General features: G+C 60.5%; 2 protein-coding genes and 1 long non-coding RNA gene across 27 annotated transcripts in view; 1 reads left to right on the top strand and 2 right to left on the bottom strand.

Moving 5' to 3' along the window:
• Positions 1–12,877, bottom strand: part of ABCC3 (ATP binding cassette subfamily C member 3) — a 46,882-nt gene extending 34,005 nt beyond the window's left edge. Inside the window, exon 1 of one of the 4 annotated variants that reach the window (XM_089318172.1) lies at positions 12,857–12,877. In XM_089318172.1, coding sequence (XP_089174298.1) covers positions 12,857–12,862 — 6 coding nt within the window. In that variant the 5' untranslated portion in view covers positions 12,863–12,877. Of the gene's footprint in view, positions 1–3,243; positions 3,366–7,056; positions 7,226–12,856 lie in introns of those variants that run through there. The other 3 variants (XM_089318171.1, XM_008271295.5, XM_089318173.1) reach the window with 3 other exon arrangements.
• On the top strand, positions 10,583–14,123 carry LOC149121162 (uncharacterized). Of its 4 annotated transcripts, none has more exons than XR_016224198.1 (4): positions 10,583–10,717; positions 11,415–11,549; positions 12,537–12,645; positions 13,988–14,123. It is a non-coding gene; the product is annotated as an uncharacterized LOC149121162 (long non-coding RNA). The 4 variants fall into 4 exon arrangements; XR_016224196.1 differs by having other exon boundaries at positions 12,520–12,645; XR_016224197.1 differs by lacking the exon at positions 10,583–10,717 and adding an exon at positions 10,815–10,960 and having other exon boundaries at positions 12,520–12,645.
• Positions 13,846–27,777, bottom strand: part of CACNA1G (calcium voltage-gated channel subunit alpha1 G) — a 61,414-nt gene continuing 47,482 nt past the window's right edge. For 6 of the 19 annotated variants that reach the window (XM_070060851.2, XM_070060850.2, XM_070060852.2 and 3 more), the window contains 10 exons: positions 24,065–24,216; positions 22,935–23,044; positions 21,856–21,989; positions 21,530–21,600; positions 21,329–21,407; positions 21,126–21,247; positions 20,493–20,846; positions 16,496–16,673; positions 16,144–16,313; positions 13,846–15,247 (listed from right to left, as the gene is read on the bottom strand). In XM_070060851.2, the coding sequence (XP_069916952.2) occupies positions 14,540–15,247; positions 16,144–16,313; positions 16,496–16,673; positions 20,493–20,846; positions 21,126–21,247; positions 21,329–21,407; positions 21,530–21,600; positions 21,856–21,989; positions 22,935–23,044; positions 24,065–24,216 (2,078 nt within the window). In that variant the 3' untranslated portion in view covers positions 13,846–14,539. Of the gene's footprint in view, positions 15,248–16,143; positions 16,314–16,495; positions 16,674–18,177; positions 18,313–19,765; positions 19,910–20,492; positions 20,847–21,125; positions 21,248–21,328; positions 21,408–21,529; positions 21,601–21,855; positions 21,990–22,934; positions 23,045–24,064; positions 24,217–27,777 lie in introns of all 19 variants that reach the window. The other 13 variants (XM_070060840.2, XM_070060839.2, XM_070060841.2 and 10 more) reach the window with 5 other exon arrangements.

Below are 27,777 nucleotides of genomic sequence, written 5' to 3'. Positions count from 1 at the left end.
GTGGTGGAGCCTCAGACGGTGGGGACCTCGTTTCCGTTTCACAGACACCTACACAGTGGCCACAGCCGAGAGACCTCGTGGGCGTGAGTGCTGGATGGCTGCTTTGCCCCTCAGGGAGGCCGGCCTGTGCTCTCCTCCTGCAGATAAGCCTGTTCTAGCTGGGCGGAGCCTCTGCTGGAGGCAGCCACGCCTGCCGCACCTGTGTGCCCACATGGCTCATCCCTATTGTCTTTGCCGGGACACCCGCGGGACATGCAGTGGCCAACAGGTCCAAAACCAGACCTTCCCTCCTCCCAGCCTGCCCACCTCGCCAACGGCAACTCCATCCTCCCCCTTTGATTAGAAGGTTCTGGAATCTTCTCTGTCACTCACTCCTAACCCAGTCCCTCAGCAAGCCCTGTCCACTCCACCTGCAAATTACTAGGTTGAAGTCCACGACAGTGCCCTATTTGACTGCTCTTTCCTTTAAAAAAAAATTATTTATTTGAGAAACAAAGACAAAGAGAGGCACAGACGGAGCTCTCATCTGCTGGTTCTCTCCCCAGATGCCTGCAGCAGCCTCAGCTGAGCCGACCCAGAGCATGGCAAGCTCTCTGCCTGGTACCCAGGCCACTGTCCCTGGCACCCAAGGGGGCTTCTGGCCCAAAGTGAAGTATAAAGTAAAGGCGAGGAGAGGGTTGGAGGGGGTCAGTTCCCCGCACCCACCACACTGCCCAAAACCCTCCTTCTCACTCCTGGTCTACAGAATCCCAGCTCCACCCTCCACCATCACCCACGCCGTTTCCACAGCAACAGCAGCTTCCTTACTGATGCGATTAAACAGCTGGATGCGGCTGATAAGGGGCAAGGCCCAGCAGGCAGGGTGGACTGCACGGCAGGTGCCCCTTGGTGGGCACCGAGGCTGAAACCCCTGTGGATTCAGAGGCGGCAGGTGGGGCTGAGGACCCCAGAGCCCTGCGCCCCAGCTCCAAGAGGGACTTCCCAGGCCTGCCTGTGGACTGGCTCTGTCAGTCATGAGAACAATCTCCACTTCCTGAATCCTGCATGGTTGGGGGAAGGGAGCAAGTGCAGCCACAGACTGGGAAGGCTCCTCTCTGTCTGAAAAAGAGGGGCAGCAGGAAAGGGTGGGTGCTGCTCCCTGCAATCCTCCCTGGGCTACCCCAGCCCAGACAGGAAGTCCTTGGCAGGGCCCAGGAGCTTAAATACTGGCTGGTGCTGGGCCAGGCCCTGACTTTGGAAAGTCAAGGTTAACTGAGCTCCACCGCGGGCCGGGATGATCACACAGTGTTTGTGATGGCTGGGACCCGCAGCTGGGCTGGAATTTGAACCTGAGCAGTGAGGCTGCGGAATCCTGGCCCAGCCACACTCTCCACGCGCTGACAGCTCCAGGATGACACCCACCCTGCGGACAGAACCCAGAAGCCCAGCCCACCGGACACACCCACCAGCCGTGCAGCCCACCTTCCAACCACCTCCCTCTTGTAGTTCCTGCTCTTTGAGGGGAGAGGGCTGCCAAGACCTGGGAAACACAGGGTTCTGGAAGCCATTGGCTTAGAAACCTGAAGATCCAGTTAGAAGGAAAAATCCAATCCTCCCCACCCCCCAATCAGCATCAGAAATGGGAACAGCTCCAGTAGGGGGAGGGGAGAGGCCCAGCCACTGGGCAGTGGCCTAGGCAAGTCTCATCCTACTCCCCACCCCTCTCCCCACCAGGCTCCATCCCTGACCCCGGGACCCGCCCCACCTGTTGGCCCTGGCCCAACCTTACAGTGAGGTTGGGCAGTGGGCGGGGCCCAGCCACCCTGTCCCTGCTTCCTGGGCAGGTAAGCTGGTAGTCCCTGCTGGGGCCTCCCTCCCTGGAGGCTGGCCAGACCATTTTCCTGTCTGGAGACTGACTCAGCAGAGCTCCCTCCCAAATGCCACTGCCCTGACTCATGTCCTTGTCCAAGTCTTAGGCCCCCATCACCCAGCTCCTAGAGGAGGTGGGGAGAAGCCTGCCTGGGGCCACAGCAAGAACACAGAGGCCAAGGCCATGCAGCACCAGCTTCATTGCCCCCAGCCAGGAATGGAGGCAGGGGATTCGAGGCCTCGGTTGGGTTCCTGGGAGGACAGGGCAAGCTTTGGTGCCCACTAGGCAGAGGGGAGTCCACCTCCCACCCACTGTCGGCTCCCCTTGGCCTTGCATGTCACCATCCTCATTTGAGAGGGACGCTGGAGCCTGTCCCATGGCCTCTCTGTCCTGGGAGCTGCCTGTCTATGCTGACCAAGCCCCCTGGAGGAAGCGGGGTGACTGGCACCCAGGAGCCAGAAGTATGGCCTCTGAGTGGAGGCCTCGGCCCCCAAGCTTGAGATTTACCCCCTGGGAGTCATCAGCAGATAGCTCCAGACCTGAAGGGAGCCCCCAAGCCCATCTAAAGCCAGCTCGAGCCCAGAGAGGGCCAGCCATCTGCCCAGCATCACCCAGCTTGGGAGTGACAGGCCTGAGATTTGTTAGAATAGAGCAGGAGACACAGGAAGCTGAGCCTCCCAGGGACTAGGGCCTTGCCTGTCCCTGGGGACACGGTGGGGACAGCTTAGTGAGCAATGAGGTCTTTCCACGTGGACCTGACCAACAGGAGACCCACGGCCTCCACTAAGGGCTGTTGCTAAGGAAACCTTACATCTCAGTGGGGTGAGACCCAAGAAAGAGGACCCCTCTGGACTGGAGGATCGCAGCGACCGCATCTCCTTCTTCCCAGTGGGCCACAGAATCTTGAGGTAGGGCCCCATTGCCTTCCCTCGCTTGAATCCACTCTCCAGCATCTGCACCAAGTGGTCGTCATCCATGTGCTTGCACCCCCGCCCAGGGACAGGGAGCTCATCACGTCTCATATAATCAGTGCCACTTTGGGACTAAGATTTTTTTATTTCTGACCCTCAGACCAAGGTTAATGCTGTAAACAGGCCACTATCTCTCCCAGAGTAAACAGCCCCAGGCCCCTCCTCCATGTACTCCCTTGGCCCCTGGGTGCTCTCCAGCCCTCGGTTGCTCAAAACAGAGTAGGCCTCCAGGCAGGGGGGAGGCAGACCGAGGGCAGGAGCTCCACCATCTCTGTTCTAGAGGCAGCTGAGGCCTCATGAGCAGTGGGGTCCTTGGGCCGCACAAGTCACTGTCGTGGAATTCATTTCCACCAAAACTCCCAAGGTATGTGCAGAGATGTTGGTAACCTGCCCAGAAAAAATGGGAGGGAGATTCTCACTCACCATGTGGTGTGGATGGGCGCCCAGGGGGTCACAGGGCTCTCCCACGAGTCTCCTCGCCTCAGGTTTATCTGGGGCTAGGGCTGACAGGTGTAGCTCTGATTATCCCCCTGCTCCCAAAATGCACAGCAGACGTGGAAGCCTCTGGGCCGTCAGCCCTGCCAGGCCAAGCCAAGCCTCCCCTTCTAACCTCATTTCTCTCCATCCTCATTTCCTCTAGGACACGCCACACGTGGTTTCCTAGTTCTCCAAAATCGTTTCACATCCCCTCTGTCATGTGATTCCCACAAAAGTCTGGGCGGGGGGTGCCTGGAAGGTGGGCTATTGCTCCAGTTCACAGGTGGTGAAACCAAGACTCTGAGGATCAGTTGGTGAAAGGAAACAGGTGTCACGAGGGGCCTGAATAGTCCACCCCCTCCAGCCTTTCTCTCCCGGCTCAAGTACTTCCTGGCTGTTTGAACCACTTCCCACAAGGTGGGTGACCCACAGGCCCCTCAAGTTAAAGGCTCAGGGGCAGGTCCACCTAACTAACATGCAATGCAAATGAGATGCAAAACAGCACATCACACCCAAGGAGCCCAGAATTCAGGGCCTTTGGGGTAACTAAGTTGTAGCTTAGGGCTTCTCACAAGGGGAGACGCTTCCGGCTTTCTCCCCATCCCACCCCAGTCTCCTGCCACACTGATGCAGCCTGGCACAGCTTCCAGCAGCCAAGGAGATCACGTCCAGGAGGGCACATAAGGCACCCCAGAGAGATTCGGAACATAGCTGAGCTGATTCTCACATTCAAACCACAGCTGTATCCTAGACGTCCTGTTTCCCAGTCCAACCCCCTTGGCGGATTCTCATGTGACCCCTTCTCTACTTCCACAGCCCTACAACGAGGGCTGGGCTGGCAGCTTCAAGCCCCCACGCTCTGACACCCTCGGATTCCATGGTCACGAGGGATGTCCGAGCTGGGGACGGGAGGGGCGGCCTGACATCCCCAGCTTCAGGCTCCTGCAGGCCTGTTTCTGTACAGTCCTGAGTGCCCAGGGGGTGGCTGTCCACTTGGAAACAAGGGGCCTTGGTGCTCAAACCCTCTGCCTGGCCTCTCCAGACCCCATGGCCACACCAGCCAAGTGCAAGTGTGCAGGGACAGGAAGTAACTCAGGAGCCAACCTCTGGACCCTGGTGACAAGTGGCCAGTGTAGGCTGGATGACAGAGATCTGTGTGTGCAGGTAGGCAAGGGCAATGAAAGGGAAGTTGCACCACCTCAGATTAAACTTTAGTGACCAGACAGAGAGATCGCCACCATGGGGCTTGTGCTTCGGCGCAGGTTAAGCCACTGCTTGTGACAACAACATCGCCTATCAGAGCATCCCTTCTGCTTCTGGCTGCTCTGCTTCCAATCCAGCTCCCTGCTAATGCACCTGGGAGAGCAGCAGAAGACGGCCAAGTGCTTGGGCTCCTGCACCCACGTGGGAGACCCGGCTGGAGTTCTAGGATCCTGGCTCTGGCCTGGCCCAGACCTGGTCCTTGTTGCCATTTGGGTAGTGAACCAGTACATGGAAGTTTAATGTCTCTCTGTCTCTCCCCTTCTCTCACTCTCTTTTTAAAGACTTGTTTATTTATTTATTTGAAAGGCAGAGTTACAGAGGCAGAGGCAGAGAAAGAGACAAAGAGGTTTTCTATCTGCTGGTTCACTCCCCAAATGGCTGCAATGGCTGGAGCTGTGCTGATCCAAAGCTAGGAGCCAGGAGTTTCTTCTGGGTCTCCCACGTGAGTGCAGGAGCCCAAGGACTTGGGCCGTCTTCTACAGCTTTCCCAGGCCATAGCAGAGAGCTGGATCAGAAGTGGGAAAGCCGGGACTCGAACCAATGCCCAATATGGGATGCCAGCACTGCAGGCAGCAGCTTTACCCCCCGCTAAGCTAAAACGCTGGCCCCATCTTTTTCTCTCTCTCTCTGTAACTACTCTTTTTTTTTTTTTTTTTTGACAGGCAGAGTGGACAGTGAGAGAGAGACAGAGAGGAAGATCTTCCTTTTTCTGTTGGTTCACCCCTCAATGGCCTCCGCGGCCAGTGTGCTGCGGCCAGCGCACCGCACTGATCCGAAGCCTGGAGCCAGGTGCTTCTCCTGGTCTCCCATGTAGGTACAGAGCCCAAGCACTTGGGCCATCCTCCACTGCACTCCCGGGCCACAGCAGAGAGTGGGACTGGAAGAGGAGTGACTGGGACAGAATCTGGCGCCCTGACTGGGACTAGAACCTGGGGTGCCGGCGCCGCAGGCGGAAGATTAGCCTATTGAGCCGTGGTGCCAGCCTGTAACTACCTTTTAAACAGATAAATGAATCTAAAAAAGAGAGAGATCCCCAGAGGTATTTTTTTTTAACAAGGTATTCCAATGTCCCATTTTAGTGTAGCAGGTAAAGCCACTGCCTGCAATACTGGCATCTCATGTGGACAGTGGTTTGGGTCCTGGCTGCTCCACTTCTGATCCAGCTCCCTGCTAATGCATCTGGGAAAGCTGTAGAAGATGGCCCAAGTCCTTGGGCCCCTGCACCCAACTCCAGCCATTGCGACCATCTGGGGAGTGAACCAGCAGATGGAAGACCTCTCTGTAACTGCCTTTCAAATAAATAAAAAGCCTTAAGGGGGAAAAAAAAACAACTTTCTCTCTCTCTCTCTCTCTCTCTCTCTCTCTCTCTCTCTCCTTTCTGTAACTCTGCCTTTCAAATAAATAAATAGATTTTTCTTTAAAAATCCACACAACACCTTCAGCCCATCCCAAACACAGCCCAAGAGTGTGGTTCCTGATTGTCCACAGAGACACCCTAGCTGCACAGGTGTCCAGCACACACTGGTGGATAACACCCCGTCCTCATCCCCTGCACACAGACACAAATACCCAGAACAGGAAAAATGTGGCTGAGAGAGGAGGTGCTGGATCTGAGAGCAGCCTACGCTGGAGACCCTTGGCTGTGCGCAGAGATCCCTGCGCTCTTAGCTGCTTCTGCGCAGTGCAGACGCACCGCACCGTCGAAAGTGCCTAGGCTGGACCATTTCATGCACTGGGGGCCTGTGGTCAGCAGCCCCAAAATCAACTTAGAAAAAGATCTGAGGGTCGCTGCTGTTTCACCCCAGCTCTGCCTGCATGCAACAGAGCGACTCTGGCAAGTCCCTTCCTCTCCCCGGGTGAACTTCCATCTGTCAAAGGGAGGCTGGGACTAGGGGGATCCCGATGCCCGGGGCTTGGGAGGGCCTGCCCCAGGTGGTGCCTGGCCCTCCCCTCCTGAGTGCAGGTGGTGAGGATGCCAGCACTGCTGTGTTCCCACACCTGCAGCAGGTGGATCTTGCCCAGAGGCAAAAAAAAGGAGGCAGAAGCCCTTCCCAGGAAAGGAGAGTTCCCGCAGAGCCAGCCTTCCCAGAGTCCGTGGTGGAGCAGGGACTCTGGGGTCCCAAGGCTGGGTTGCCAGGCTGGTGCCCCTGCTGCACCTGCAGGGCGTGTGTGGCACGCGAACCACACAGGAGCTGGGGAAGTGGCAACTGGCAGCACTTCCTGAGTCCCAGGGAACCTGCAGGCAGCCTCCTGTTTCACTTTCCTGGATTCCTCCGTGTGGCCAAGAAGGGCAGAACAGGGCGAGCGCTGGACGCTGGGACGCCTCGTGGGTCCCAGCCCCATCATCCCCGGCACCCCTGGCTGGCAGTCTGGGGTTTCTGCCATGAGCACACTTGGTCTCAGGGCATCTGCTGGCCCCCGCAGGAAGGCAGGCGACAAGGACCAGGAGACCCCGGCTCACCCCGGTCCCCTTTCCCGCCGAACCCTGCGCCTTACCCAGAACTTGGAACCGCACAGGGCGTCCATGGGGCCGACTCCGTGGGGCGAGGAAGGCGAGCACGGCTGGGCACAGCCGCGGGCGGACGGAGTGAGTTGGTGCTGGGAGCCACCCCTGGCCCTGCGCTCCGCCCCGGCACGCCCCGCCAAGCCTTATCCCCGGGACCTCTGGGTCCTGGCGGTTACAACACCGCCTAGGGAAACTGCAGCGCTGGGAGGGACTTTGGGGGAGAGGCGGGGCCAACATGGTGACAACTCCGTGGGTGGTCCCTGGGCTGCGCTGGGGCCTGTCCCACCAGATCTGGAGGCTGATAGGCCTGGGGCAGTTTCCCAGGGGAACTGGGGCACACGTGTGCGACCACCTGGAACGAACACACACACACACACACACACACACACACCTGCCCAGTGACATCAAGGAGCAGCATTTAGTGATCCTCCCCCTGGTACAAGTTCATGTTTGTTCCTGGACCTCAGCTGTGTCCTCTGTAAAATGGGTAGAACTTGTGTTCTCCAGCAATGGGGAAAGCCAACTCTCCCCACCAGCTGCCGGCATTGTGCCCCATGTGCACTTGCTTGTGTGTGTGTGCACGCGTGCAAGGGAGCAGGCATGGGGGGGGGGGAGGTCCCAGCACCATCTACGTGGCAACATCCTCTCAAATCGCTGCCTCCTGTGGCTACTTGGTCCTGCCCAGGCTACTCCAGTGCCTCCAGCTTTCACTTTCTCTTCTGTGAAATGGGACCAATCACAGTAGGATCTGCCCTGCAGGGTTCTCTGAGGAGTAAATGGAAAAGCCACACACAGCTGATTGTCTAGAGTGCCTGGCAGGCGCCCGCAGGGTGCGAAGCTTCATTCTGCTGGGGTGGGGGGGTGGGGGTGGACAACAGGTGAAGCACTGGGAGAAGCCTCTCACGAGCCCCCTCCCCCTGAGGCTGACTTCACACTTCCATCTCTGAAATGGGCTTGGGCGTGTGGGCGTACTGGGGCCCCTCCATCTCTCACTCCTACAGGGCCCCAGAAGCCAGGTGACCACCCCTTCTAGGGACCCAGCAGGGATTCTGCCCCCCACACCTGTCCGTGGCCCCTCTCTCTCCTGTGCCTGCCCACAGGCTCTGTCCAGCCTCACCCTGCGATCCCTCCCCAGGCATTTCTCTGCTTGCTTCCTTCCCTGGTTGCTCAGCAGCCGGCAGGGGTGAGAGCCAGCAAGAGTGCAGAAGCAGCTGCCGCTTCCTGTCCCTCGGAGCAGGCCACTTCCTGTCCCTCTGGCACCGGAAGGGAACTCTCTTTGGCTCTGGGCTGTTCGAGCCCAATATCTGAGTGGACACAGGGTGAGGGTGCCATGGGGTGGCAGGCTTCCCACTTCCCAGGCAGCTGGTCCCGAGGGCCTCCATCCCCCCCGCCTCACCGGGCAAGTCCTCTGAGCCCTCTCCCCTCCGCTCCCCATTCACACCCCCTTCCTTCTGCCCCCACACCATCTCTGGGCAAAAAGGACAGAACTCCCCCACCTGCCACGGCGCCCCATGGTGAAGAGGCTGAGAGGCCCCAGGGCAGGGACCGACTGGGCCAGTCCCCTCCTTGCTTCAGACAGGACCTTTGGTATCCTGTGTAACCTCAACAAGCTCCCTGATGTCTCTGAGGCTCAGCTTCGTTAGCAACCTGGACAAGGTGCACCTGCACGCCTGTCCAGCCCCGCTGCGGGGGGGGGGGGGCGGTCTAGGCTGCTCCTGGGGATCCTCATGCAGCCTTGCCGCTGCCCCAGGCACGGCTTCATCTGCACACACACACACACACACACACACCCCGCACCCTCTCCCGTTCCTGCGCCTGTCGGGTCACAGGCACCAGATAAACCATGAGGGCTGGCTCAGACCTGGGGGAGACTTGGCCTTGGGCCTTCCTTCAGGATGCCTGGGGAGGTGAGCTCGCCTTCCAGAGATGGGAAGCCCAGCTTCAGCCTCCTCCTGGGACTTCTGAAGCCCAGGTTGGCCAGGCTGCCCAATGGTTAGAGCTCCCGTTTGGGGCCAGGGAGTGCCATTCCCATTGGCCCCAGCCCTATGGTCTTGCCGTTGCTTCCCCCCAGGCTGCAGCACCGGGTTGGGTCCCTTAGTGGTCCTGGTCCTCATCTTGCCCGTCTCTCCTGAGGCACAGGCTACTCAGCGCCGCTCACCACTCGTGGAACGTGGTCCCTTTTGTACAGCCCTTGAATAACTATCACAGGAATTCCAGGATATTTTTGCCTGGCTGTTCTCAGCAGAGCACGGGCTCCGAGGCCTGAGACACCCCCACCCCAGCTTCCCAGGGCAAGAGACCTTAGCCCGGCCCAGGCAGCATGAGCCCCGTGTCCTCCGGACGCTCCCAGCATCCTCGGCTCACCTTCACGGCTGCTCGGCACCCTGCCTCCCTTTCTGCACCTGCCAGGCTCTGCTTCTCCCTCAAGATTTCGCTGGAGCTCCCCCGTCCACCCCTGAGCGGGGACCCCTCCCACTGCCCACCCCTCTCCCTGCCTTGTTACCATGGAGACCGTGTGCTCCTTGTGGACAGGGACCGAGACTTGTTTCTCACTATATCCTCAGCACCTGGGACAGTGCCTGGCAAAGTGGGGCCTCAGGAAGTATTTGCTGACTAAGCGTGGATGCCTTTTTCTAAGAGGTCCTTGGTGGAAAAGACTCCGGGGCCTTAGTTAGAATCCCTGCAGGGGTGTCGCCCACTCTGCTTTTGGGTTTTCAAAAACCAAGGTGTTTCCGGCTGCAGGGCTCCTGGGAGCAGCAATAAAGGCCTTGTGGGCTGGGCTGTGGCAGAGACAGGACAACGCCTGCCCCCATCTCCCCTTCCCTGCAGCTGCCTGCAGCTCTGCCTGCCCTGGGCAGCCTGGGCAGTACTTCCCCCGCCCGCAAAAGTCCCAGGGGAACCCAGCATCAGGGATTTCCTGGTGAGGAGATGGCGAGATAAGATCCTTGCCAGGTGCAGCCCAGAGCAGGCTTGACAGCAGGGAGGAGAAAGTGGAGCAAGGGCAGACGGGGAGACCCAGGAGAGGCTGTGGGGTGGGGGTGGGGTGGGGGTTGGGAAGGACAAGCAGGGGACAGAGTTGGGGACAGCAAAGCCACTTTCTGTCTTAGCGCCTGTTTCCTGTTAGCCCCTCGTGGCTCCTTCAAGGCTTGGAGCACCCCCAAACCATGCTCCGGCTCCCTTCTCCCCAGACCTCTCCCTTCTCTCTTCTGGACCGCAGCCTGGGCGGGTCCCCTGCTCACTGCCCTAAGTGAGGCTGTCCTTCCATCCACAACCTAGCCCTGGATCTGATTTGGCATGCATGTGAGAGTGCTGGCTGCTGCACCTGCTTCAGGAGTTCTCAAAGCAAGAATTAATGAGCTCCGGAGGCCACAGTCAGCAGCTCCCACACCTGGGGCAGGGCGAAGACACGCACAGCTTCAAAGTCCCGAGCCGAATTATCTGTAGGGGAACAGTGGCGGGGGCAGGAGACGGCGGGGGACAGGTGGTTTGCTGAGTAGCCGGCTCCTTGACCCGCCTCACTCAGCCCTTGAGTAAGGTGACAGTCCACGGGGAAGCCTGCTCACAGAGTTAATCCTGCTCCAGGCAGCTGCTGGCCTGGGTTAGTTCTGGATCCACTGGCTTTAGGTAGAGATCACTCGTGGGGCCACTCAGGTAGGCTGTACTCCTGGTGGGCTTCCTCAGCATGAAGTCCTTGTTGGGGCCCTGTGGGCTCACCTGTCCAAGGGAGGTGTCCATCAGCAGTGGGGTCCCCTTTCTGGCTGGGCCCCTCTGCAGAAGGGGCGCACTGTGGCACCAGGGGATGGTGCCTTGTGCTGCCACCTGGTGCCTGCCGCCCTCATTGCACCACTGTCACCAGTCCCACGGGTTGGGCTCACAGCTAGCCCAGGAGAGGGGGTACGAGGCCATGGGGCACCAGGCTGTGAGGGGTGGGGACCAGGGTGCAGAGGGAGGTGGAGGCTGTTTGGAAAGTGGGTGAGGTCTGGGTAGGGCAAGGGTGGAGGACAGGAAGGGGGTTGGAAGAGGAGGAGGAGAGCAGGTGCCCTGGTTCAAAGGCAGCCTCATGCCAGGAAAGGGTGGCAACTGGGAGGCCAAAGAGTTGCACAGTCAGCTCTGACCAGCCCACTAGCAAGTAACTTTAAGTGTTTAAAATTTACTTTCTTTCTTTTTTTTATTTGAAAGTCAAAGAGGGAGGGGGAGGGGGGAGAGCGAGAGAGAGAGAGAAAATACCAAATACCTGCCACAGTCACATCTGGGCCAGGCTGAAAGCCCAGAATTTGGAACTCACTCTGGGTCTCCCATGTGGGTGGCAGAGACCCAGGCACTTAAACCATGACCTGCTGCTTCCCAGGGTTTGCCTTAGCAGGAAGCTGGATGGGAAGTGGAAGAGCTGGCGTTTGAACCAGGTCCTCCTACAGGGGCTGCAGGTGTCCTAAGCAGAGAATTTAACCACTGCTCCAAAAGCCTGCCCCTAGCAAGTCATTTTGTAAGTAGGATTCTTCCCACCACGTCCCTTTGCCTCCCCAGCGGGGAGGGTGGGCTGGGGTGCAACCCCTACTCTGCCATTCCCTGGCTGTGTGACCTTGGGTAAGTTCTGTGGACTCCCGGAATCCACTGCCTCGCGGAAGGATAGCATTGGTATTTCCCTCGCCTGGGTGTTGTGAGGAGTAAGTGAGAGACTGCATCTGAGCCTCAGGTTTGTTTTTAGCACCAGCTCAGCGCACTCCTCCCAGGCCCCCACCCCCAGACAGACCTTTTCCTGGAGTCTCGGGGGTGGAGGCTGAGCAGCAGCGAGTGACACAGTTTCCTCTGAACCCCTGAGGAGAGGCCGATGGCAGAAGCTCCGAGTCCATGCGCTTCCTTTCAAAGGCCCCTGCACACCGGAAGCCCCTTGCCTGCTCCAGTCCTGCCCCTGGAGCCTGGGTCCAAGGCCCTGCCTGCCCCAGCTCCTTCAGACATCCTCACCGTCCGGACAAGCGTCCTGACATTAGCATCCGCGTTACCATTACTGCTGCCCACAGCACTCAGCAGCATCGTCATTTTCACGTCAAAACCCTCTTAATGAAATACAACAGCTTCCACGTGGAGGAAGACCTTTTCTCTTTGGGGGAGGGGACACCGCACTGCCCAGATGCCCCCACCCCACCCCCACCCCAGGGCAACCCCAGGTTCACCGACGGGCATATGGGAACCGACAAGGAGCCTCTTCCCTTGCACCAGGCTGACCACTGCTGTTCTCCGGAAAGCAACCCCAAGAAAAGCCGGTGCAGCCCAGACAATCTTCCTGGGCCCCTGCTGGGAATAGGGACCCGGGCAGAGGACCCCAGAGAGAACCAGGCACACTCAGAGTCAGCCTCTGTCCACAGCGAACAGACGGACGGATAGCAGGGGTGGGAAGGGGGCTGGGATGGAGGGAGGGGGTAGTATCTCAGCTCTTTGCTTTCACCTTGACTCAGAACCCTTCCGCCACCAGAAGGAAAAGGGTCCGAGAGCCCCTTCCCCACCATCATCTCTCACCCTCATGGGAGCTCAGAATCCAGCAACATTCCACCTACAGTTAAAAGCTGAATTTGCAGATCCAGGTGAGGAAGCTCTAGGAATTTGGCACACACAGCTTTGCTGGAACAGCAAAAGGCAGCCCCACAAGCACCCCTCTCCCCGCCTCAAGGAAGCTAGAGGAAAACGGGTTTGGCATTCCTGCTCCCCACACCGCCGCCCCGGGGATCAAAACAGGTGCTTGGTTCAAAGGGTGATGGCACTTCTGTACAAAAGAGCAATCAGAGAGGCTCTCACCAACATCGCCTCCAGGTCCCGCTGCCCGGCACACGGGCCTGTGGGGGAGCTTCCGCCAAGCGCATGTGGTTCTGAGCGAGGGCCAGGGGCTGCGCGGAGGGAGGTGGGGTTTGGGGGTGGCTGGCAGGCAAGTGGGGCTGGCTGAGCTGGGGGGGGTCACTGCCTCTTGACACCAGGGTTTCCACACAAGACAGCACTGTGGGGAGGCAGGGAGGGCAGGTGGGAGGCCCTGTACTCCCGGCCACTGGCTCCCGCTGGGCAGACAGCAGCCGTCCATGTAAACACCTTGACAATGCTCATCCATCACGCCCCAGGGGACTGGCTCCCTCCTCAGCAGCCTGGCCACAGGAGGTGGCCTCTGGACACTGGCCTGCTCACCTTGTCCTCCAGAGGGAGCCACTCCGTTTACACAGCTGAATCCCATTGCCCGGCTCAAGCAACTACTGGCAGGGCCAGTCCGCTAGGGTCCCCCCAGGCAGGAGGCTGAAGTCCCCTTCCCTCCCTGCTCAGGGGACCCACTGAGCCAGACGCCTGGTAGATCTGGAGCCAAAGCCGCCTCAGCATGGAAAACCCAGAAGCCCTGGCCTCCCCCCCGCCCCCCGCCGCGACAGAGCCACTCGGCAGCAGCTGAGGCTGCCTCCCCAGGCTCCATCATCAGCCCCATTACCCCAAACAGCTTCATTATGCCAATTTCCCGCTTTCAGTGTGCGGCTGATAGCTGTCAGCAGAAACGAGAGTTAATCTGGAATTGCTCGCTTTCGCTGAGCTGCCTGGCTAGGAGGAGGCAGCGAGCAGAGACCCTGCTCCTCCAGTCAGAAGCCAAGGAGAGGGGCCTCCTAGCCCCAGACAACACATAAGTCCCCCCACCCCCCAACAGGCAGCCCCAGCATCCCGCCCTCCGCACCCCCCCACCTCACCAGCGCCCCCCTCTGGACGTGCCTGACTCTCCATGCATCCCCTTTGCTTTTTTACTCGGGACCGTGATTACCTTTTTATTTTGGAAAATTACTTTATTATAGATATAGAGATATATAGATATGTATGTATGTATATATAAAAAGGTTCCATTTCATTTGTAAAATCTCATTTTTTTTCTGTTTTTTTCTTTTTCTCTTTTTTTTCCCCCTACAGAAAATGATGTCGAGGTTAAAGGAGAAAATAAGTTACATGACAGTTTCCAAAAGGGGTCTCCCTCTCCGCTGAGGATGGGCCACCGTCGGGGCTGGAATGCACGCGCGGTTCCCGCTTGTGCTTTGCAAGAGAGAATATCACTAGACTGGTTATTTTGGGTTAAAACAGCAAAGAGACAGACGCCTTCGCCTCAGAAATATTCTGAGACACACAGGAGTGGAAACAAGTGACTTCAGTCACAAAATGTGGTACATCCCGCATAGACTAGATTCAATTAATTTAATAAAATAGAATATACATCGAGATTCTGCACAAACGTATTGCTTTCTCCCGACAGCTCCTGCTGGCGGGAACCTCGGTGGCCCTGGGCCTCCCTTCCACAGCCAGGGCTACTGCTTGGAACTCTCTGGGAGTTCTGCCTGCAGGGACCCAGAGCCATGGAGGTGGGGGAAGGAGCCCCTCCTCCGAGTCTCTTGAGGAACACAGCTCAGCAGGAGGAGCTAAGATTTGGCACCCGGCGGAAGAGGTGAGGGGCGAGAGTGGGCAAGGGGCTCAGGGGTCCAGGTCTGCAGGGTCAGAGGATAAACCGGAGAGACTCAGCACGTCTTTCTTTGGGGAGGGCGAGGCAGCCATGCTGTCAGAGGGGCCGGAGGCCGAGGGATCCTTGGCGTCGCTGGACGGAGCCCTCCTCCGGAGGCAGATGCCGGGGCTGGCCGGGGGCCGCGCGCCCTGGCTCTCGGGAGGGTCTATGGAGATACTGGGCGGGCTGAGTTTTTTCTTGGGCCGGCTCCCAGGTCCCCCAAGCGGCTGGCCCGCGAGGCTGGAGCCGCCGTCCAGGCAGCTGACGGCAATGGAGTGTCTCCTCTGCTCGTCCAGCCAGGACACAGGCCGGCGCCGGCCGCTCTGAGCCTCCACACTGTAGCACTTCTTCAGGTCACGCGGGGAGGGCGGTGCCTCCTGGCTGCCCAGGGCCAGGAGGTCCCCCGAAACCCAGCTCAGCTCGGTGTCCAGCTCGAAGCTGCTTCTGGTCTCTGGAGGGCCCTTGCTCCGGCTGGGCTCGGGGCCAGGGCAAAGGGCTGACAGGGCCATGTGCTTCGAGATCTTGCTCTGGCTGCGAAAGTGCTGCCGGGCCCGGATGCTCGGCCGGCCCCAGAAGGAGGAGGACCGGGCCAGGGGCGGAGAGGGCCCGCGCGCCTCCGACAGCAGATCCTCCCGGCTGCCCAGGCCCTGAACGTCCAAGGAATCCGTCCTTATTGCTGCCTGGGTGGGGTTGGGGTTTGGGGAGGGCTGAGCACAGGGCTCTCTCCTTCAGACCGGGCACTACCTGCCCCCAGCATCCCCCAGCCCCTGCCCCATACAGTGCAGGACCCCATACAGCTGCTCTTCTTGGGGGATGAGGATCCTGCGATGCCCTGGGGCAGCCTGACCCCCACTGTTCCCAAGCCCCTCCCCACCCTAAGCTCTGCCTTCCCTTCCCTGCGCCCTGGCTTTCCTCCCCCTGCAGCCCCTGACCCCTGGCAGCCAAGGAAGCTCCTGGGCCGGCTCTGCTGCCCAGATGACTCCTCCTGGTCTCTCAGCCTTTGCGTGGACTCTCCTGTGGCTTTGAACACCCTGCCAGTCTCTGCCCCGAGTCAAACTGACCCTTCCTCCCCTACACGTGAGCCTCCTGCACCTGTGACCTGGTGACATGTCTGCGCCTGGCCTCTGGGGGCACGGGGGCCTCATGTGTCCATGCCCAAGGGCACACATGGGCATGGGCTGGGCAGTGGGGGCAGACAAGCCTCACCCGGTTATAGGAGCCTCTGCTCTGTGCCCCAGGAGACTGGCCCTGCGTTTGGCCACAAGTGAGGATGCCTAAAACTTGCCTTAGGCCCCTTGGCTTGTTCCAAAGAATGGAGGAGGCAGCTGAGGCCTGGCTTCTCCCTCCCCGTTGGTGTGCATGGCCCTGCACAACCTTAGCCCCATCCTGTCTCTCCCACGGGGCACAGACCAGTTCTGTGTCGCCCCTGGGATCTAGAACTGAGCATGGCCCATCACTGGCACACACGGTGTATTTGTCAGAAAATGAAAAGTGTAGACGCCAGTGGCCACCACTGGCCCAGAAATCCAAGATGAGGGCCCAGCCCCCAGGCCCAGCCCCCCCTCCACCTGCTCACCTGGCGTCTGAGTGGCCTCTGAGCCAAAGGGGAGCGGCCCGGTGGGGGCAGTTTGGGGATGGTGCCCCAGGTCGGGGCGCTGTGGGGCTGGAGTAGGTTGGGTGCGTCTTTGGGAAGTTGCAGGTTGTAGCTGGTATCTGCTGGCTGGGAGTGGACAGACAAGACAGAGCCTGCGGGGGGGAGGGGGGTCAGGAGCGGTCTGAGGCCCCCCTCCCACCCTTCCCACCCTGGGCAGAAAGCCTCTCCCCTCAGGCAGGGGCTGGGGGCTCCCTGGAGGTCCAGAGCTGCCTCAGTCTCCCCCAGGCTGTGCTCTCCCTGTGTCAGCTGAGCCAGCCTGCCCCAGCCTTGGTACCTGACTGGGCCTTGGGGAGCCCCCAGCCCCTGGGTCCCAGGGACCCCTCGGCAGTGCTCCCGTCCCTGCACATGTAGCTGTCGTTGGGCAGAGAGTGTGTTCGGCTGACCCCAGCCTTGCGCACAGTCAGCAAGTCTGGTCCCAGGGCGGCGGGCACCTCCTCGGGGTGTGGCTCCATCTGCAACAGGGACAGGATGGGAGAGGGGGGAGGGGGCATCTAGGCTTGTAACTGAGGCTGAGTCAGACCACAGACACCAAACACCTCCCAACTCCCACCGTCAGGCCCTGGCCCCCCTTCCCCTCCCAGGGTGACGTGGCAATGGGCATGAGTGTGGCGGGAGGAGGGGCAGACACACAGATGAGCCCTCCACACAGAGGGAGGAGGGGCCTCCCCCAGGGACCCTGTGCGCAGGTGCATCACTGGGAGTCCAGGGGATGGTGGAGGGGTGCAGAGGGATCCAAAGAAAGAAGAGCAGCCCCCGCCCCCACCACAGCCCTACAGGTGGCTCCAAAGCTGATTCTAAAGGGTATGGGCCTGGGGCTGTGACCTAGAGCAGCACAGGGGAGGGTTAAAAGCTAACAGTGCACCCCTACCCCATGCTGGGGCTCAGGAGCCTGGGCAGCCCGGGGGTCCTGTGGGTTGGACTGCATACCCAATTCTGGTGGTGGTGGCCACAGGGCCCAGCACAGGCCTGAGCTAGGTTCATGTCCACTGAGTGATAGATGAACACCGGGGTGGGGGGTGTCACAGCCCTCTCCCCACCCCCACCTGAGCAACACAATGACTCCCGGTGGAAGCCGGGAGCAAGGCCTGGGTATGGATCGAGCTCCTGCCTCAGTGGGCAGACTGGGGATGGAAATGAGTTTTCTTCACATCTGTTTTAAAGGAAGGTGGTCACCAGCCCTTCAGCCCGGCATGGGGAGCCCAGCAGTGCTCCCTGCGGGCCCGTCCCCCTGAATGCAGGTTCCCAGGGAAGCTGTAGGGTCCTCAGCAGGCCTGGGGGGTCCTTCACTTCCCTGGCTCACTGCTGCCAGTCACCCCACCCAGGACCCCAGGGCGTCCCTCAGCCTGGGCCCTGCTCTGACAACAGTGGGAGGGGCCAGGAGGAGGGGGCTGCTCATAGGTAGAAGGGGGCAGGGGAGCTGGGAGAGGGCATGAAGTTGTCAAAACACAGAGAAGCCCCCCACACCCATGGAGTGTGGCAGCGAGGACACAGGGACAGGGACAGGGACAGAGCCAACAGGAACAGCCCCCAGGTGAAGAAGGGCATGGTGGTGGCAGCAGAGATGTGACCCTCAGCCCCTGCGCGGTGGGGAAGGTGTGGTGTGGGGCAGGGAGGGGTAGGGCTGGCTGGCACCGGGCTCCACAGACACTGGCTCTGAGGTCACCCGTGTTTCTGGCGATGTCACTCCTGGGTGTCTGGATTAACCCTTTCACCACTGCTGCCCTTACAGCCCTCTAGGCAACGCCCCGATTATTTCTCTGTCCCCAGTGGGGGACCTGCAAGGCCTCCTGCCAACAAAGCCTGGGGGCACCAAGTGCCTCCGGGGCGGGGAGGAAGGCTCTGGGGTGTGGGGTGGGGTGGGGCAGGGGCACCCTGGGCCTGTCTGGGGCCCTGCAGCCAGCCCAGCCCGGGGGGTTGAGGGGGTGGCTGGGGCAGCCAGGGGGCATGTGTATGTACGTTGCGCTCCAGGGCACTAAGTAAGAGTGTGTGAGGCTCATCAGGCAAAGAATCATCCGTCAGAGCTAGAGAGCAGGACGGGTCAGACAGAATCTCTGACGTCAGAGACATAGCCTCCATCTCCGCTAGAGCGATCTAGACGGGGAGAGAGAGGAGCAGGCGTGAGAAACCAGGACAGCGCGCCGCCGCGTGTGCACGCGCACGCTCGGGCGCGTCCCAGCTCGCTCCCGCCCCTCCCCAACCCGACCAGGGCCTCCCCTCCCCTCCCCTCCGCCGCCCCCCTGCTCGGATCCGAGAGGCTGCGGCAGGCAGCCAGAGAGCCCACGCTGAGGGAGCCAGGGACGCCCCCAGCCCCGCCAAGGCTCCTCCCACCCCACCCCACCTCCAGGGACGAGCGGGCAGGAAAAAAAAAAAAAAAAAAGAAAAAAAAAAGGCCAGCAAAGCCGTCTCTCTGCACAGACAGAGCGGCATGGAGGGTGCCGGGGACAATGCTGCCAACCTGAAAGCTGTTTTTCTGCCTTTTTTCTCGGCTTCCCAAAGCCTGGCAGGATTCGGCCTGGCCCCAGATTCTGCCCCCTACACACACCGCGGGCTCTGGGACGTGCACCCCTCCAGATGGCCTGAAGCGGGCGCTCTGGGCCGCACCATCGGGTCGGCTCACCTGGCATCTTTTGGAGGGGCCTCACAGTCACCCCTCCTCTCTCCCACCGCCCGTCCACCCAAGCTTCAGGAAGGGCCACCCTTTCCCTTTGCTCATTCTAGGTCATTGCCACGTCTGAGACTGAGTCCCACAGAGGCTCAGCCCCTTCCCAGCAAGGGGTGCTGGGCAGTTCTTGGGATCAGGCAAAGCGCTTCCTAGAACCCTGCCTGCCTATCCCTCCTCTCCCTGCACAGAGCCCACGGGGGGCAGGAGGGGACCACACGCCCAAGGGCAGCTGACACCTGTCTCCTCGCCTGCGCTCGGACCTGGCGCAGGGGGTCCCTGCAGAAGGAGCCTAGGAAGCAGACAGTTCAGGGTCCCATGGGAACAGGGAAGAGACACCCGGGTTGGGCGCCGTGCGAAGGGGCTGAGTCCTCTTCTACACCAAGCTCCCCAGACCCACCCTCAGCTGGAGCCGTCTGTTCTTGGGACACTCATCGCGCCCAGTGGGCTCCGTGGTTTGAAAAGCCACAAAACAAAGCGCTGGCGGGCGTGAGGGGTGCTGTCCATGGGAGAAGGAGGAGGCATGCCCCCTGCCCCTGCACCACCCCAGAGGCCTCTCTGCCCTGGCTCTGCACTCGCTTCCTCCACCCCAAAGGACCACTCTCAGCCCATCTTCTGCCCCCTGGTTCTTTCTCCCAAATCCTCTCTCCAAGCCCCTCCTGCATCCTGCTCCCTTAGAAGGACAGTCTCAGCGCCCCAACTCCCAACCTGCTCCAGAGCTTGAAGCACCGCCATGTCCCCCTGCCAGGCCCAATGCTCAGCTGAGGCTGTTTATCCATACACCCGCGGGGAAGGCGACACTCCCAGCTTCCCCAGAAGCACAACACAGCACAGCACGGCACAGCCTGGCAGTCAGGGGAGGGCACAGCACAGGGGCACAGTAACCTGTGGTTCGGAGCCGCCCGGGCTGGGGGCGGAAGGGAAGGCAGAGGGCTGGCCTCCCGGGCCCGCCAGCTCCTCCATCAGCTTCAGCTCCCCGTCCAGGGAGCCCTGGATCAGCAGGGAAATGGTGTCAAACAGCTGTCTGTCCTGGGAGGACCAGCCCAGAAGGGCAGAGTCAAGGGCGCGGGGGTCAGAGGGGCAGTGGCGAGCAGTGTGGTGGCAGGTGAGGGGAGGAGGTGAAAGCAGCAGACACACAGGCACATACACACACACACACACACAGCACGGAGAGAAAGAGGAGGGGTGGGCCAGAGGGAAGGTGTGGGAGAAGCCAGGGGAGCAGGGCCCCCGGAAGGGGAGGGAGGGAGAGGAAGGAAAAGTAGAAAGGTTGGTGAGAAGGAAGGAATCAGGCAGGTTAAAGGGCAGGTAGGAAAGAAACAGGAAGGAAACAGAAAACTTAGCCTTGAACTTAAGAGCCTGGAAGGGGAGGCCGGACCAGGCTGGAGGAGGTAGGGATGGATGATCCAGCCAGGGCACCGAGGCTGCCCTGTGCAGCTACTGTGGGCAGCTGTCTCCAGGGAGGGGCAGGCGACTGCTGGCCCCTCGGTGTCCAGGTGGGAGGGTCAGAAGGACCCAGAGAAGCCCTGGCGCGGGCTGTGCTGCAGGCTGGCCACCCTCCCCTCCCTGCTAGCCCAGGGCCCCGCCCCCGTGGGGGGTGCTGTCAGCTCACCGTGGGGTGCTCCAGCGAGAAGCGGGAGGCTGCTCTGGTGTGGGCTGCGGGCTGTGGGGCCCCGGGCTTAGAGCTGTCGGGGCTGTCGGGACCCTCGGCCCTGGGCCAGAGGAAGGGGCTGCCCAGCGGCGAGCGGGGCTGCGGGCTGAGGGTCTTCAGCTCCAGCTCCAGCTCGGCCTCCAGCTCGGCCTCCTCCTTGGCCTCCTTGTTGCTCTCCTCCAAGTGCTTCATCAGCACGGCGATCACCACGTTGACCAGCACGAACTGCGCCGTGAGCACGAAGGACACGAAGTAGATGGGGGAGATGACCGTGTTGTAGCAGGTGGACTCCTGGTCACAGTCCCGGAGCGTGTCCTGCGGGAGGCGGGACAGAGGGGTGAGGCCGGGGCGGACGGCAGGAGGAGCTGCCGTGCAAAGTCAGGTCACTGTTGCAGGAGGAGAAGGAGGGGTGGGGAGGGCAGTGTCGTGGGCTAGGGGCAGAGGAGGTAGGAGTCAGCGCATGTCCCGCGTCCCAGGGAGAGGACTTCCAGAGCGTTCTGGCCCGGGGGACAGAAGGCCGCATACTTCTGTTCCTGTCCAATTCATCTTCCCCAGCGATCCTGGCTCAAGAATAGGAGAGAGGGAAGCACTCACCTTCATGATCCCGTTCCAGTTGTCCCCAGTGGAGACCCGGAAGAGGGTCAGGAAGGCCATGCCAAAGTTCCGGAAAGTGGCATGCCGGCCCAGGCCCTCACAGGGGTGTGTCTCGTCACACTCTGGGGGAGAGAGGCCTGCATCAGCCCAGGAGAGCTCTGGCTCCAGCCTTGGCTCCTCCACTCTCCCCATCCCCAACTCACCCAGGTCTCCAAAGAGCTCCACGCCCAGAGCTGCAAAGATGAAAAACAACAACATGAAGAGAAGTCCCAGGTTCCCCACCTGGAAGAGAGGAAAAGAAGTGGAGAAGGTGCCGCTGCCTACCACCCAGTCAGCTCCCTCGAGCCCCCTGCACCTCCCCTTCCCCAAGAGGACCCCAGCCCCCACCGCCACCACCCGGCTACCTGGGGAAGGGCCTGCATCACCGTGTCCAGCAGCGCCCGCATGCCCACAGCCATCTTCAGCAGCTTGAGCACTGTGGAACAGGACAGGCTCAGGAGCTGGACCCTCTGGGGCCCCAGCCATATAGCTGCTGGGGCAGCCAGAGCCGGGCCGAGGCTGGGGCTGATGGGATGGCAGCCCTGGGGCCAGCCAGGTTGCGTGCCTCCCTCAGCCCAGTGCCCGACCTTTCTCTTTGGCAGGAGAGAGTCCCTTGGCAAGCCACAGTCACCCAGCCCCTGGCCAGCCTCAGAGCTGCCTCTTCCAGGAAGGGCAGGCACCTGGCACCCACCTCGGGCGATGCGCAGCACCCTCATGATGCGGATGATGGTGGGGTTGATGGGCAGCGAGGCGTTGACCTCTATCTCCTCCAGTGTGATGCCCATGATGGACAGCAGCACGATGGCCAGGTCCAGCTGGTTCCACCTGGAAACCCGGGACACAGCCCCCTGAGTGGGGGAAGGGGAGCTGATGGGGCAGGGGCAGTTGTGGAACGGAAAGGCAGGGCTAGGAAGGACCTCAGAAGCCAGCCGGTCCAGCCTCCCATCCTATAGAGAAGGGGGTGGCTTGTCTGAGGCCACGTGGCCAGCAGGTGGCAGAAGCAGGGCTCAGGGCCTCTGCTTTTCAGCTTGATTCATTTGCTTTTTTATTGAGCACATCCTGCATGGGGTCTGCCATGCGCCAAGCGCTGTTTGAAGGGCTTCATGACTGGAGCCGGCACTGTGGTGAAGCTGGTAAAGCCACCGTCTGTGATGCCAGCATCCCCTGTGGGTGCCGGATTGAGCCCCCGGCTGCTCTACTTCCAATCCAGCTCTCTGCTGTGGCCTGGGAAAGCAGAAGAAGATGGCCCAAGTGCTGGGGCCCCTGCAGCCACATGGGAGGCCTGGAAGAAGCTCCAGACTCCAGGCTTCAGATCAGCCCAGCTCCAGCTATTGCAGCCATTTGGGGAGTGAACCAGCAGATGGAAGACCTCTCTCTCTGCCTCTCTCTGCCTGTGCCTCTCTGTAACTCTGCCTTTCAAATAAATACATAAATCTTAAAAAAAAAAAAAAAAAGTGGTGATAGGGATTTACAATCAGGAATTCATAATCTCACAGTTCTGTGGAAACTATCCTTATCTCCCATTTTACAGATAGGGAAACCAAGGCACAGAGAGGTTAAGCAACTTACCCAAGGCCACCAGCTCCTAAGTGGTGGAACAAGGATTCAAATCCAGTCCAGGTAGTCTGGCTCCAAGCTCTGTGCTCCTGATGCCCCAGGCTAGGCCACATGGACTCTTAGCTGCCAGTGACCTCCAGGTCCTGTCTTGCCAAGTGCCCCATTCCCTCCCATCTGCCAGGTCCCTCCAGCTCTCCCAGACCCCTCTGTTACCTGTCCTGGAAGAAGCGGCGGAAGCCAAAGGCCACGAGTTTGAAGACAGATTCCAAGACGAAGATGACGGTGAAGATGTAGTTGCAGATCTTCAGAGCCTCGTCCAGGATCTGGCAGGCGTGGGACAAGGAGAGGCAGGGTCTCCCAGGCGCCCACCCCACCCCTCTGTCACAGCTACCAGATCTGGGAGTCAGGGTGAGTCTGGCTGGCCCCATCTCCCCTACTCCCATCCTCCTGGCTGGCCACCGGCCACCACCCCAGGATACAGCACGCGTGATCTGAACCTGCGAGCTGGTGAGGACATCACAGGCGAATTCGCACTGGGACTGCAAAGGGCCTTGCTCATGGAGGCCCAACCTCCTCACTGTACAGCTGGGGACTGAGGGGGCAGAGGGCAGCTCGGGGAGGCTGACCCGGGGTGGCATGATCACGGGTGTTTCAGAGCTGGGCATTCGTTAGAACCTAAACTCAGGGCTGGGGTTTCTGGCGAGGTGGGTTAAGCTGTTGCCTGCAGTGCCAGCAGCCCATATGGGTGCCAGTTTGAGTCCTGGTTGCTCCACTTCTGATCCAGCTCCCTGCTAATGGCCTGGGAAATCAACAGAAGACAGCCCAAGTGCTTGGGCCCCTGCACCCGCGTGGGAGACCCGGAGGAAGCACCTGGTTCCTGGTTTTGGTCTGGTCCAGCCCTGGCTGTTGTGAACATTTGGGGAGTGAGCCAGTGGCTGGAAGTCTCTTGCTCTCCCCTCAATCTCTGCAACTCTGCCTTTAAAATAAATAAAATAAAATCTTAAAAAAAAAGAACCTACATTCCAGAAGAGCAGGCACAGATCTGCCTTCTTTACCTGTCAAAGGCCTGCAGCCCAGTCCCTGGCAGGCATTCAATACATGTTTACTGGACAAAGAAACCAAGTCTTCCACTTTCTAGCTGTGTGACCTTGGTCACATCAACTGACCTCTCTGTATCCTCATCTATGGAACCAAGATGACGCCCACCTCCCAGGATCACTGCGAGGGCTACAGAGGAACCCACGCAGCGCGCCCAGCACTTGTGGCCTGACCTGTGCTGCACCAGCCCCTCCTGGGGGCCCCATGCTGGCTGCAGCAGCTGAGGGCTAGTCACTCACGCTTACCTGGGGCTGCTGGTAGTGCTCCATGGCCATGGTGACCACATTCAGCCCAATGACACCCGTGATGAAGAGATCCAGGTAGTGGCTGGTGCACAGGTGGTGGACGAGGAGCCGGAAGCGGGAGTAGTCCGAATAGTAGGGTTTGCACTGGGCTTCTGGCGGGACAGGGAGAGAGCGGAGCAAGCATCAGGCCCCTGCCCCCCCTGCATCCCCTCCACCCACGGTGCCCCAGAGCCCCCAGCCTTGAACACCAGAGCTGAAACATTCCTGTGTCATCAGCAGCCCCTCCCCCACACTGCCCTGTGTGGAGGGGGCAGCTCTCTCGGTGCTGCGGCCCCTCCAAGCATCTGCTCTACTGGCTGCAGTTGGGGGCGGGACATGCAGAGCTCTCCTCCTACATTAGACACCAGGTGAGCCCCTCCCCCTCAACCCAGGCAGCCTCCAAAATCCACCAGCCCCCCCCATCCCCGGAGCACCCTCGACTCTGTTCCGCGGCACAGCCAGATCAATAAGATGAAAAACCACCAGGCTTATCGGGCTCAGAGGAGGCTCCACCAGCGAGCGGCGAAGGCTCTGGCTCCTTTGCTGCGCTCAGCCCCTCGATCACACAGAGCTGAGATTTGGAGATAAAGCCAGAGATCGGAAATTGGACATCTTGCTGGCTGCGCTGACCCACCCACAGGGCCTCCGGGGGCAGGGCCTGCGCCTCCTGCACTGCACGCTGGGGGAGGGCAGGGGGAGGCCACAGGGCTCTGCTCCATCCCAGCCCCAAGCTGGGAGGGCCCTAGCCAACGGACTCACCCGGTTTCTAATGAGGCAGTGCCCAGCCTGCTCCGGGGAGTTTGGGCAGCGTTAGACTGCAGGCTGGGCTGGAAGCACTGTCTGAGATCTGTCAGAGGCACAATATTTCTCTTGTAATCAGCGAACCTCTTAGGGACAAAAATCACGGTGCCAGGAGGCTAGCTGCTCAGCAGGCGGAATAACTCTGGGACCAGGAGATTGAGGGGCCCCTCCCGCAGGTGCGAGGAAGGGCCAGGCCAAGGTGGGGACACTCTGATCCAGAGGGTGGTGACAGATTACTCTCCCAGGCAGCCACAAAGACAGAAGAGACTCCCCACGGGGAGGCCTGGGGCAGCCTCAGGTCCCAGACAGCCCTTCCCCTCCTGGGAGGTCTTGGCAGAAGCCAGCCAGCAAAGGCTGCAGCCTCTGAGGCCTGCGCCAGGGGTCGGCTGGCTCAGGGGTGGCAGGAAGCTTTGGGCCCAGGCCAGCTCAGATATAACTATCCTTTCCCATGCAGCGGACTACTTGACAGAGGTAAACTGAGGCAGGGAATGGCCTGGGGTGGGTCCCCACCGAAGGCCGAAGGAGGAAGAGCGCCCACGGGCTGCATGATCAGCTTGGTGGGGGCTGCCATGCTCAGGGACCACCCGGCCACTCTCCAGCATCGGTCTTGAGGTGTGGATAACCCAGGGGCAGAGACCCCAGCATCAGCAGGTGCACCTTGGCAGGAGCACGAGACCATCTTTCTATTCTCAGATGGGCCGGCCAACTGTGGCTTCGTTTGCCCAGGCAGCCCTCCTGACGCCCCAGAGTGTGGGGGCACAGAGGCCAGGGTGGAGCAGAAGATAACAGGAGGCCCCCGGTCATCCACACCGCGATCGTGGAGGGTGGGCCGGGCCGGCCGGGCCTCTTCCTTCCTTCCTTCAGTACCACAGAACCAAGGGCGCTACTCGCCCCACGGTGCCTTATAGCAGCTGGAACTCTTTTTCCGCATTAATCTCCATAAATGCCGAGAGCACCCGATCCCATTATGCTAAAATATGAATGGAGAATTAACTAAAATGTTTGAATACAATTAGGTTAGGAAAAGCGGCTCCTTATTAGCCCCATTATTAGCAGAGACAATGGAGAGGAGAGGCTGGAGGGGAGTGTCTCCCCCTCGGCTGTCACCCCAGCCTGCCCGGGTAGGCAGCCCAGGCCCGGCGGACCACCACCAATGCCACCTCCTGGCCTTGTTCTAGGAGTCAAAGGGGTGGGTGGGCTCTGAATCAGCCAGGGACCTTCCTCAAACAACCCAGAGGGAGGAAGGGCCAGGATGACTGAGGCAGGGCCTCCGCTGACAGCAAACAGACCCCTGAGGTGTAGGCAAAAGCCTCTCCACCCCTATCTCCCACCCCAGCCCGGCCAGAAGCCCCCCCATGGGGGCACAGGGCCACAGAGCCCCAGGTCGATGCGATCAGTGTCCGCGGGCAGCCCTTTCATTTTACAGAGGAAGACGAGGCCTGGCAGGACCCGAGTTGGCAGCACACTGCCCTCGCGGCCCCATCTCTCTGCCTCCAAAGTCAGACCATGGGGAGAAGGGTACCGGGCAGAGGAGGGGCACAGCAAGGGGCTGCAAGGCTGTGAGTGAGAGCAGCAGGCACAGTGAGTTAGTTAGGAGAGGTCCCCGGGAGCTGGAGGCACGCAGTCTGCAAAGGTGAGTGGCAGGGGGTGGGCAGAAGGCTGGGGCCACTCCCAGGACTCAGGCCTCCATGGCAGAAGCCACAGCTTCAGCTGCCAAAGCCAGGCCTGAACCACTGGGTCCCCGCTGGCAGGAAAGAGAGTGAGTGGAGGTGGATGCCACAGTGGCCCAGGAGAACAGGGCTGGGGCTGGAGGCCCAGTGAGCACAGGAGGTGGCCCCATCACCCGAAAGCCCCCGTGCCTCCCTCCACCCAGGATGTGGGCTGGACCCAGCTGCCTGCTCACACCCATTCCTCTGCCGATCAAAGACGTCCCTGGCACCTGCCCCGGGCGTGGCTGCCCCCTGGTGCTGGCAGTGGCTCTGGCAGGGAGCTGTGGTGCCCCTGCTTAGTTTGCAGCAGCCCAGCAAGGGGGCTGGACTCCGTACCCATCACCAGCACGTAAGTCTCACGGGTGAGAAAGGCAGCTGCTCAGGGCCAGTCCACTCTGGGGAACTTCTGGGCTGGGGCCCAGGCACCTGTGTTCATGCTCGCCAGGTGACTCTTACGTACACGGCCGTGCGAGAGGCCCATGGGGAGACAGGCACACCTGTTCCGGGTCCGTGAGTCCTCATTATCAGCCAGGGAGCCAAGTCTGGGGGTGTAGTGCGGGAGTAACCAGGGCGTCTGGTGTCACGTCTTGGGGGGGGGGGCTGAGAGTCTGTGTTGATGCATGGGACGGCCCCCTTGGGGAGGAGCCTCGAGGGTGAGTGCCGTGCTCTGGTGTGCACGCACCAGGGAAATGCTGAGGTCACTTCCTCCCACCCCCGCCCATCGCTAAGGCTTCCGGGGTTTGCAAGAGAGCCAGACAGAGACATGAGGACCCAGCAGCCCAGGTCCATACCAGCCAGAGACTCCGGAGCCCCCCGGGAAGATGGTCTCCCAAGGCCAAGCTCCACAGGGATGGGAGATGGGTCATCCCCTGGGCCCCGGGGATGACCGCCAAATGGAGGCTTAGGGGTCCCTCCTGGGGATGTCGCTGAGCCCCTGAGGCCCAGGCAGCCCAAGCCCCATGGGGTGGCGTTGGCCTGGATCTGGCAGTGGGGAGGAGATGAGAAAGTGCGGCCAGTGAGTGGTCCCCTAGACTGAATCCCAAGCCCTTGGCAGCTGAAGAGGCAGCCCATGGGCGTCTTTTTGTTCTCGATGTTTCCAAAACCATCACACGTTTGCCTGGTAAAGACCCCCACAGCCTACTGTGCTGGTAAAACAGCCTTTCT

This window comes from Oryctolagus cuniculus, chromosome 17 (genome assembly GCF_051225735.1).
Source record: "Oryctolagus cuniculus isolate XC-2025 breed Fujian yellow rabbit chromosome 17, ASM5122573v1, whole genome shotgun sequence".
NCBI classification, from domain to species: Eukaryota; Metazoa; Chordata; class Mammalia; order Lagomorpha; family Leporidae; genus Oryctolagus; species Oryctolagus cuniculus.
This window is presented reverse-complemented; position numbering and strand designations above follow the sequence as displayed.